At 41.4% G+C, this 11604-nt stretch overlaps 1 protein-coding gene across 1 annotated transcript in view; it reads left to right on the top strand.

Annotated features, from left to right (window-relative positions):
- The first annotated feature begins 1823 nt into the window (after nt 1–1823).
- EFHC1 (EF-hand domain containing 1) overlaps nt 1824–11604 on the top strand; it is an 81924-nt gene continuing 72143 nt past the window's right edge. The window contains exons 1-2 of the mRNA XM_036767908.1: nt 1824–1886; nt 6212–6433. Of these exons, the coding sequence (XP_036623803.1) occupies nt 1824–1886; nt 6212–6433 (285 nt within the window). The remainder of the gene's footprint in view (nt 1887–6211; nt 6434–11604) is intronic.

Genomic DNA, 11604 nt, shown 5'->3' with positions numbered 1-11604 from the left:
CAACCCCCTCTTCTGGGAGATACAGAATGGTGGGCTAAAACTGCCTCAGATACCATTTTTTTTTAAATAGGTGCACAACTTGGTAACAACCCTCTGTTCAGGAAAAAAAAGAAAAAAGGCAGGACAACCACCTCAGGACAAATAGCTGGAGAAATAGGTAGAATACGTGTCCTTCACCTATTTGTATAATTTCAAGGACCCTGGACAAAGCCTCCTCCTTTACCCCATGGTTTGTTGATGCCTTCAAATATCAGCAATTAGAGATTAATTTTTTGGCTTCAGATTTTGTCACCTGTGAACATGCAAATACTCTCACAGATGGAGAAAAGATTGTATTAGTGGTTATTTGCAACACAATGTGGGTAAACCTGTAAGACAACAAATGTAATGCTATTTTATCACCATCACTTCTTAAGAAAAGCTTTGAGAGAACAGGGCTTTTTAAACTTTTTCCACGTTTCAGAAGTGTTGTGATAGAGAAGAGTGTGGAGCTAGTAATAGGTAACAAAAAGGAAAGATGGGGTGGGAGGTGGGAGACAGAGGAAAGGGTTATTGATTGCCTTTTGACCCAGCTATGTCACTTGTAGGTCTATACACAAGAGAGATCAAAGAAAGAAGAAAATATCTTTTATATACAAAAATTATTTAATAGAAAATAAGATGTCCATTAATTGTGGAATGGCTGAATAAGGTATGATATATGAATGTGAGGGAATACTGTTGTGTTGTACGAAATGAGGAAATAGATGATTTCAAGGAGACACGGGAAAACTTATACGAATTAATGCAGAATAAACGAAGCAGGACCAGAACAACTTATAACATCAAAATTATAAAAATAAGCAATTTTGAGAACTTTAATAAACTGATAACAAATGAAATGAGCAAAACCAGGAGAACAATTTGTAGGATAACAACGCCATAAAACTCAACTTTGAAAGCTGTATTATGATTAACGCAATGACCATTCATGATTCCAGAGGACCAATGATGAAATGTTTATTCATTACACAGAGGTAACAGATTTAGGTGCCAAATGAGGTATGGATACTTATATCTACGTCCATATTTTGTATACAATCATTGAAGGAATTTGTTTTACTTGACTATGCATATTTGTCATAATAAATGTTTTTTTTCTTTTTTAGAGAAAATAGACTTATTTTAAATGGGGATAGTGGTGCTACAGACATGAAATGTTGTGTACACTTAGATGAGGTCACTATTTTATTAGTTTAATTAACTGTATTTCTTTGTTACTGAGTAGTAATCTGTAAAGGTAAAGCCAAAACATGTCAATGAAACTTCAAAAAAAAAAGCCAAGTCAAACAGGTAAATTTTATTACTCTCTTAAATTTACTAATATACACTTAAATACCGCACAACAGAAGTTCATAGTTTCTCATACAATTGTCTTTTTTTTCTTTCTTGTGTACTGAAATGTTTTAGAGCTTATTAAGTTCATAATAAAAATTTAAAAAAGAAAAGAAATGGAAGCCAACTCCTTTGACGACCTAACTCCGTATAGCAGGCCAGCCCGCCCCACCCCACCCTGCCACCACTATGGGGACTAGCCCGAGACAACACTCATACAGCCGGTGGCTTATTCAAGGGGGGTCACAAGTGCGGGAGGAGGGAGCCGCCGCTAGAAGGCGCAGGCGCAGATACGTCATTCCACGTTCTGTCTGCTACCGACCCCCGCCGTTCAGCGCCCGGCGAATGTTTGGCGTTACCATGGTTGCACAGCCCTCGTGTGAGCTTCAGTCGCCAGGGCAACGGGATAGACAGACGCTGGGCCCTAGAAGGCGGCAGCGGCTGTGGCAATGGTGTCCAAACCCGTGCACGGGCTGCCTTTACTGCCGGGCTACTCCTTCAGCGACTGCACGGTGAGGAACAGCCCAGCTCCCGCTCGGCCTCGGCACGCCCACTCCCCACCTGCCCGAAGGGCAGCCCACACCCCCTTCCCTCCGCCGCTCCAGCCCGGCCTCCAGCTCCTCCTTCCACCTCCAGCTGCGCACGCTATCCCTTCTTCCAGCTCCTCCTCCCCTTACCCAAGCTGCATCCCTCCAAATCTTTTCCTGCTCCCAGCCCCACATCCCACCCCTCCCCTTTCCCAGCCTTCTCCCACCTCTGGTGGTAGAGATTCCCCCCTAATCAATCTTATACTCCCACGATCAGACGCAGCCCCCATCCCCACTTTTTTTCCTTCTCTCAGCCCTATCTCCCTCTTCCACCTCCAGGCCCACCCCCAGTCTCAGCCAACTACCAGCAGTCTACCAACTACCTTCCCCCAGGTCCATCTTCCACTCTCCCCGACTCTCACCCCTCTTCCTCCAACTCCCATCCTTCTTCGTAGCCTAACGTCAGCCCCCATCCATTCTCCCAGAGCCCTCCGGCCCTTCCCCCTCCCGTCACAGCCCATCTTCCAGCCCTCTCTCTTTACTCTCCTATCTTGTCTAAGGCCCATTTCGGCCCCAGTTCTCCCCTTCATTCCCCTCCCTTCTCCCAGCAGCAGCCCTTTCTCTGTGCATTCCCATACTTCCCCTTTCAAGTCATTCTTTCAACCCCACCCCTGTCCCTAACTTCAGCCCTCTTTCCCATCTTCATCCCCCCATCCCCTTACACTAATAATTGACATTTACATAGCATTTTGTAAAGGTATTTATATAAATTCTCATTTGAGCCTATCCCATAGCCCTCCTAAGCCTCAACCTCATTCTTTTCCCTCAAACTCCATTCTTCCCCACCCCAGCCCCAACTCCTACCCCAGTTCTGTTGCGCCTTTTCCCCCTAGTCCTCTATCTCTCTTCCCCCATGTCCATTTCTCTTCCTGAGATCCTCTCCCTCTCCTCTTACCTCCATCTTCACTCCTTGCCTGCCCTCCCCACCAGGGGTACAGTATGAAGAATACAAACTGGACTCCGGAGTGATTCGGATTTAAATCCTGCTTCCCATCCTTCCTAGCGATGCCCCTTAGTCACATCCCTTTCAGTTTCCTCAGCTTTAAAATGGGGATCACAGAATCTAGGAGATGGAACTGCACCCTATATCTCACCAAGAATCTCCTCCATGGCATCTTTAGCCTTCAGCCTCCATTCGAAGACCTCCACTGACAGGGGCCCACTAATTCCTGCAGCAGCCCATTCTGCTTTTGAATAGTTCTAATTGTTAGGAAGGTTTTCCTTACATCAAGACTAAATCTGTCTCTCTGCTAGTTCCATCATTTCTCCTACTTCTGCCCTCTAGAACCAAATGGAAATATGTGTGTATGATGTCTCTTTCAGGTGATAGACCTTCAAATACTTGAAAACAGCCACCTATCTTTGGTAGGGTGCTAAGTTTTCTTTTCTCCAGGCTAAATGTCTTCAGAGGCCAACCATGAGGTTGGTATTCTGGGAGAACAGTAATTGTAGGTTGTTTTCAGGGAAGTAGTTAGTAAACCCATATTAGGAATGGTAGCCATTGTTTTTATGACAACCCTTCCTCTCCAGGTCTCCACCCCACCTAAGCCCCCTTTCCCAGTCTTTCCTGCTAGCCTCCCTTAGTGCTTTCACCTGTAAAATAAGGTGATTAATAGACGTAGCACTTTCTTCACTGGATTGTTGACGGACAGGCACTTTGTAAATCTTTAAGCGTTATAGAAAATGTGAGTTATTACTGCCTCATCCTTTGGACTGCCAGCCTCATTTCATCTTACTAACTCTAGTACTTTTCTCCCAGCCCCATCCATCTACAACTTGCTTAAAGGCAAAAGAGACCGACCTTCCGGGAAACAAAGCTCACCTTGGTTAAGCAAAACTGGAAAAGAGGGGGAACAAAAAGAATCACTCAGACGAAGACTAACCTGCTGGCTGGTTGTCTCCTAACTTTAAAATCTTCTTCATCAAGATTTCTGATAGTCTTTCTACTTTATTCTCCCTCCTTCCTTATAAGCTATCCTTCCCCATTTGCCAGTATGCCTCTTTCCCTTCCCCATTCAAGTCACCAACTCCATCCTTGACCACACCAAACCGCCTCATGGAATCTGATCTTCCTGTAGTGGACTGGTTACTTCCTTTCTAAACTTAGAGTTTTGCTTGACAAAGTTAATTGGCGAAGGTCTCTTTTGTCGTTTAGCAAGCAGATTGCCACAGAATGAGCCAGAGATGCACACACTTTACATTTAGTTTTGTATTCCAAGTGCATGAAATGCTTTGAATTCAGTGGGACAAAATGCCAATGTATTTCTCTTAGAGAAGACAATGTTGTTATTCAGATGTCAGGTTTGGTGAGGGAATAAAGATTCTGGGATTCCCTCCTTTTTTTCATCGTGATTGTAGGGCAATTGTTAAGCCCTTGCATGTGTTGAACATCTTTGACCTTAAGAATTAGACGCAAGTTTGAGTTTTCCGTAATTCGAAAATGATGCTAGCAGATTTCCTGGAGATGGTGTATTGGTACCTTAGTAATGAGTCAAACGTTTTTTGCATGTGGACCCATGGCTGTTCCTAGAGGCAGGCAATTGGAGTGACTTATCAGGCAGCAGCCTTCTGGTGTATCTATTGCTATCACCCAAGCAGAATGAACTGTGACCACTATGCGCCCAAACCAATAATTTTAAGTGGTACCAATGAAGATGCAGTGTGTGGAAGTAATGTGAACGCCTATTTGCAGTATTGTGGGCCATCAGTAGAAATGTACACAAAAGTTTTTGTGAAAGGGAGGACAAGGTGATAAATGCATGTGCTTTTTGCTTGAAAGGCCATTTTTCTAGGATTGTCATAGTCTTGCATGAGGATGCAAAGATGATGCATATTACAAATTAGTGAAGCCTCTTAATCAAAAAGGAGAAAGCAAATCGAAGCAACAGATGCTACATTTGTCCTTAGGGATAGAAGATCATGGAAATATGGATACCAGTACCACCACCATTTATATAGTGCTTTAAGGTTTGCAAAATACATCTGTTATCTTATTTGATCTGTCCATTAGGGAGGTAGCACCCAATGTAGGGTATTTCTCGTGTCATATATTGTGAGGTAGCATGGTTTTAGTGGTTAGAGAGCTGACCTCAGAGTCAGGGAGACTTGTTTCAATTTCTGCATCTGATGCATATTGTTGAATATGTTGCTTAATGGTACTAGACCAGAGGTATCAAACTTGTGGCTCAGGTTGCAAGGAGTCTGCAAAACTCCTTTGTGTGGCTGGAACCCAACTAAAATGTGATTGGGAAATGTTTAACAAAATAAATAAAAATACAACATGCATATATTAATTTGTGGCTTTCTAAGTCAGTATGTAGCCCACAGGGTTCTGTTTCTATCTCAATTTGACATCACTGCTCTAGGCAAGACTGTAAGACTATGTATTGCAAAGGAGGTGCTATCTTGCTTTGGTAGAGAGGATTTCTTCATCTGGGAATTCACTGTACCAATGAAATCACATTCTTATCCATGTATTGGGAATCAGGAGCAGTACTTATTGAGAGGGACCTGTGTGAGTTGTTTTAATAGAAAATGTGAATTTATATTGCATATTCTCCAGTTCTCATAAGAGAAGACATTTAATCTGGTGCAGCCAGTTAAATAAGGAGGCAGAAGGAGGAGACATGTATTTACCAAGCACCTACTATGTGCCAGGTACCAAATATCATCTCATTTGATGCTTAAAACAATTCTGAGGGGTACGTGTTATTCTTATCCTTATTTTATAGCTGAGGCAGAATCAAATCTGAACTTGGGTCTTCCTGACTCCAGGCACAAGCACTCCATCTATTGTGCCACCTAGCAGCTGTATAACCCAGTCTTGAAAGAAGTTAGGCCAGGATTCAAGGAGATTAGATGGTGGGCAAGAAGAAATCTTAACTAAAGATTAAAATAGATTTCTCAGAACTAGCAATTCAGGTTACTGAATTTTGCTGCTAACAGATGCCACTAAAAGATCATTAATTATGAGATGAAATACTTTTTTGCTCTATTTCCAAAGATGATCTAGTTGTAAATTAAGGAGCAGGACTTTATAAGTCTTATTTTCAGCTCAATCACAACTCACTGTTTAGCAACCTAAACAAGTAATTTAATACTTCACCGAAAATGTGATCATCTTTTAATTGTGTTTACTTTCTCCATGGAAGTTTAATGAGGTTTAAGAACAAGGAATAAAAATTGTTTTTGTAATAATGTTGCAAAGGCTCATATGGTAGTGTTCTTAATAATTGCATTTCCTTCCTCAGAAAACTAACTTTCACCGAAGCCAGACATTGGGTTACAGGAATGGCTTTGCCTACTCTCGACTTCCAACAGCGGCGATCGGCGGAGATCGTCTCCATCTGAACCAGCTGTCTCAAGCTGATCTGGATGAGCTGGCCAATAAGAGACCTACACTGACCTATGAAGAAGCCAAGCAGGCCCCACCTTCTGACTTTATTCCTGCACATGTGGCCTTTGACAAAAAGGTATGATTTGGGATTTGTGACGTTTGAGAAGTTTGAGAGACAGTTTCTGGATAACTAATCATTTTATTAATAAAAAGGTCAGTAATACTCTTGAATGCCAATGCCCAATCATGGCTGTGGTCTCACAGTTTATATTTCCTTGGAAGAATGGGTGTTCCTGATAGTAGCAATCAACTCTGATTGGTTAACAGTGAGGGAGAATGAATATAGAATGAGATGTGGACCTATTCTAATGAGGGATGTAACTTTGATCACATCTATTACTTCCAAGTTGCCCAGCTTTGGGCAATCTAATTACGGAATTTATATCCCCCACCAAAGCCTGAGCAGAACACAATGGGCTGGGAGTTTCACCTTAGATTAAAATTTCCTGCAAAGTTGGGTGGGGTAGCAATTCCTAGATTGAGGAGAATGTTAATCCCATCTGCTATCATCTGTCCTGTTATGCAGAGCCTGAACCTTGAAATCAGGACTTCAGAAAAAGGGGAAACTTTGGATCTCCCAAAGTCATTGGTTATTAATAATAATTTCTCCCTCAGGTTGTATGAGCCCCTTTGTTTTCACGATGAACCAACTCTTTGCAGAGGAATTAACAATAAACCAGATTTCAGAGAACATGCCGAGGAGAACATTTTTTCAGTGCTTCAGTTCTTAGATAGCTGAGCTCTGAATTGAAAGAAGCTTTCTTTAGAAAGGAAGAAGATTTTAGTAAATAAATAAAAGAAATTCTCCAGAGACCTCACTGTAATATTTTCAGGATACATTTAAAGATGAGTTGGATAATCCTGAAATCGAGGGGTGGAGGGGTAGGGGGTAGAACTCCAGTTTTGCTTATTTGCTGCGTGTTTCTTCTTTTGAAAAGTATGCTGTAGTGGCAAGACATCTCTGATCTCAGAGGATCCCATAAAAGTCAGAATGAAAACAGTAAGCCGATCTCTCTGAGTATGTTTTTAGTTCTTCAAGAAACGCTGCAAACCTAATAACTAAAGAGCAAACTGTGTAGGGTCTTTTCTCTTGTTTTTCATTTTTCTCCATGCCTTTGCCATGTGGTAAGTATATTCTTTGTATCTATTGATATTTTCATCTCATTACTGCTTTTCCCACTGTGCAAACCTATTTTCTTTCCCTACCCAATCTTGCTATTTCCCCAGTTGCTTCATGGTCTGGAAAATACTTTTGTATTAGAGTTTTTTGCCCCCCTTTCTAGTGCCTTTTGGATTACTTTTTAGTAAATTTTTTTTAGTACATGAATTGATGGCATTCATTTGACTCTGTACTTGGACGTTTTTTTATTTATCTTGGTTTTTTCTTTTGTTTTTCAAATGCCTTCTTGGGGTGCTGATGCAGTTTGGGGTTGCTGGGAACCCCAAAATACAGAGTACAGAGGGGCTTCAGTCTTCCAGTCAAGTGACAAGGTTTATCTTAATGCCAATAGAAGAGGGCAGGGTTCCTAGGGAACCTGCGACTTAATGGGGGTGAGACTGATGCTTATATACCAACGGGACAGTGAAAGGATGTAGATGAGATTAAGGAGTGGTCTGAGGTGAGCCAAGTGCTACAGTGAAAGGACTATCAAGTAGGCTAATTAGGCGATCTAGGTGGGATTAAAAGGGTGATCTGTGTATTCCAATAGTCTGGGGTGGGCCAAATATGACAGTGAAAGGAAGGTCAGTTAAGCTAATTATGTGATCTAGGTGGGCTGGGGTAGGCCAAGTGCCTTGGGGCTGCTGAAATGTATGGGAAAGTTGAGGGCCTTTAGGGGTCCAGGTCCCAACACTCCCTCAGTACCGGATTTCATTTGTCATTGTTTGACTTACACTATCCTTTCAGTTCACCCGATGTGTCTCTGCTCAATATGAAGGATAATTCCATTTCATTCCAGAAGAGCTACTCTCGACATTACCATTTCTTTCCAAACTGGGCCTTTGGCTCATCCCACCAAGTTTTTGGCCTCCCGGTCAGGCATTTATGGTCTCATGGAATCTAGTCTGCAAGTGATACAGTGGATGGTCCATATCCTGACTAAATGAACTAATTACCTAGTGTCTGAGTGACAGCAGATGGACTATATTTATCAAGTCAACCTCTGACTTTCTGTGAAGTTTTAAATTTACAAATATATTTCATTCTGTCCAGCTTTCAGATCTGCAAAGGACAACAGACATTTGTAGTATATTTGGGTTTCTTGTTTTGTTTCCCGATTTATTTATTTTGTGCATCATAATTTCATAATTGCCAAGAATTTGCATTCTGGTGTTATTAGCTATGAGCCTTGAGATAGGAAGGGCTGTTAAGCACACTGATTTTTTGACATTTGACATTACAGGAAACTGTGAAAAAAATTTTTTATAAACTAAAATTTACTTGACATGTTTGCATTGTTCTCACTTAAGTCCACTTAGTGTCAATGTGAATTGGCTGTGTTTCTGGCATTATTTCTTAGCTGCTGATACAGCTAGAAAAGTAACTATCAGGTTCAGACCCTATTTTTTCTTGTTAGCAAGTGAAACAATTTCCCATCACTGCTTCATATCCCTAAACTTATCCCACAAAAAAGGAAGTTGAGAAAAATAAAAGTGGGATCTTTCAAGTTTGTGTTCTATGATAGGAAAATACCAAACTCCACAAGCAAAAGTATATCTGAAAGCTCTGCATCCAAAGTAAAATGCATCTACTCCCAGGTTATTATGATTCTGTAATGCCATCTTGCATGCCAACTAAATGTCACATTAAAAAAAATCAAATAGCTGATGCTCATTTCCCCCTTTACTTCCTGCAGAGAACCAAGTTCAGAGTTTTGTGTTTCTCTCTGAAAATGAATGACATTCTAACTGATTGATAAAAAGCAAGGGACTTATTTCATAAAATAGCTGTTTTCACTGTGAACAGTTTGTGATAGAAACGTAGAAACTTGAACTCTCTTTCTCGTAGGGAAGCAGAGGAGGATATGACTTTTTACTGGAAAATCTAATTACTAAATATGTAATTAATCTGTTTCTTACCTGCTAGCTTACACACTGGCCGTGATTTCTAGCATGTCACTTGAGTTGTCCAATAAAAATTGTGTAGTTTCAGGCACACATGTATATTATAAATCAGAGTATTGCTAATATGCCTTTTCAGACAAGCTAATAAAAAGTAGGGAGGTATGTAAACACAGAAAAAAAATTATTAGGTAAATTTGGGCCGCTTATAGCAGCAGTTGGAATGAAAGATTTTTGTATGGGTTTGAGGAGTTTTAAAATAAGAAGACTTAATCTGTTTGTTTTCCACCCCGTTAATTCCTCTGCAGTCAGAAAGTGTTGCTGTAGAGGTTAGAGTTTGGCTGAGGAGGACTTCTTGAACCATGGGGTTCCAGGAGTGGGGCCTCCCCAACAGAAAGGGGCAGAAATGATTCTCCCAGACCACATTTGTGCTGGGGCCCGCAACCATGGGACTTGGGTTTAGACTGGAGCCTTCTGTGTGGCTGCTGTTTTGCCATCCTTTTCTTCTCTGGCATGGAGTTGGAGATTGACTAGCAGGCACCTACTTTGGCTCCAAACGATGACTCTCCTCGACCAGGAACAAAAGAAAGTTGCTGAATCAAGTTTTATTTTGCCTCTTAAGAAGTCTGTGCAAGTGTACAAATTATTAATTTTAAAAAATTCGTAAGCTATGGCTCTCCTAATCTTCCCCTAGCCAGATGAAACTTCTGGCTGATTAAATTGAGGTATTCCTCTGCTAATTAATCAAGAAAATGTAGCAGTTAAAGGGGCAGCAGCAAGAAAATGTATTATTATATCAGCTGTGACCATGCCAGGCACAAAGAAAAAAAGGTGGGGATTTAAATATTTCTCCTCTTTTCTACTTTTTTTTTTTTGGTAGGGGGGAAGGCAGGGCAATTGGGGTTAAGTGACTTGCCCAAGGTCACACAGCTAGTAAATGTGTCAAGTGTCTAAGGCCATATTTGAACTCAGGTATTCCTGACTCCAGGGCCGGTGCTCTGCTCACTGTGCCACCTAGCTGCCCCATTTCTCCTCTTTTCCATCGTTCTTAAAGACGATTACCTCTCAGCTGTCCCCCTCAGTCATGTTGTTTCTCTGTCATCTCTTGGCTCATAAAGTCCCAAGGTGGACAGTGGCCCATTTTGCTGCTAGCTCCTTTTTAATTCCTGCTTATTCTCACAGCCCAGTTCCAATTTCCCAAGCTGATATAACTTGCCAAGTCAATGAATCAACATTTATTAAGTGCCTACTATGTGCCAGGCACTGTGCTAAGTACTGGCAATACAAAAAGAGGCAAAAGACCTTTCCTGCTCTCAAGGAGCTCACAGTCCAATGGGGGAGACAATATGCCAACTGATATATATATATGAAGCAAGCTGTGTACAGGATACATAGTAAAATGAATGAAAAGCCAGAGACAGTTTCTGGGTCATTTGTTAAGTAGACCAGGAAATTGAGGTCTGTGGTCTCTCTTGTAACTAAAGACCCCAAATGGAGATCATTGACTGTTTAAATATCTTTGGAAAGGGGTGTGTCCCTGACAGGTGAAAATTAACTCTGTTTGGTTACAATTAATGAGAGAATAAATATTATAATAAGAGGTGGGCTTTTTCTAACGAGGGGCTGGCGTTGTCACTTTGATCACGTGATCAATGACTCATAGATCATTTTGCACCTAGCAATCTATACAAAAGAATCCATTCTCCACCCAGTCCTACTGAAGTTGAACCATAGTGGGGTTACAGTAAATATTCTACCTAGATAAGATGGTCTGGGGTAGAGTGAATTTTTGGGCTAGATTAGAAATGTCCTTGAGAGATTGGGCTTTGAATGAGCAAGCAAAAAAGAGGATCTTTGGGTCCTATATATAAAATTGGTTATTAGTATAAGACAATAATATTTTTCTCATTAGGAAATAATACTATTTAACAGAGAGGAGGCAGTAGAATTAAGAGGGGTTAGGGAAGGCTTCCCGGAGTCCATTCCAAACCCTGCCGTAGATCCTTCCTGGGTTGGGAAAGGAATCGTGTCTCTTTTAAACACTGAATTGTATTTCCCACGAAGCCCACTGTTACACCTCCATTAGGTGGGGGATGCATCTCCAAATGACTGATTAGCCAGTGTCTGCGCTAGAGAGAGGAGAAAGCCCACGTACAAGACTTATGCGACCAAAAGAAACTTATTGGA

Source organism: Trichosurus vulpecula, chromosome 7, assembly GCF_011100635.1.
Source record: "Trichosurus vulpecula isolate mTriVul1 chromosome 7, mTriVul1.pri, whole genome shotgun sequence".
Taxonomy (NCBI): Eukaryota; Metazoa; Chordata; class Mammalia; order Diprotodontia; family Phalangeridae; genus Trichosurus; species Trichosurus vulpecula.
Note: the sequence above shows the minus strand (reverse complement) of the source record. Positions and strands in the feature narration are given on the sequence as shown.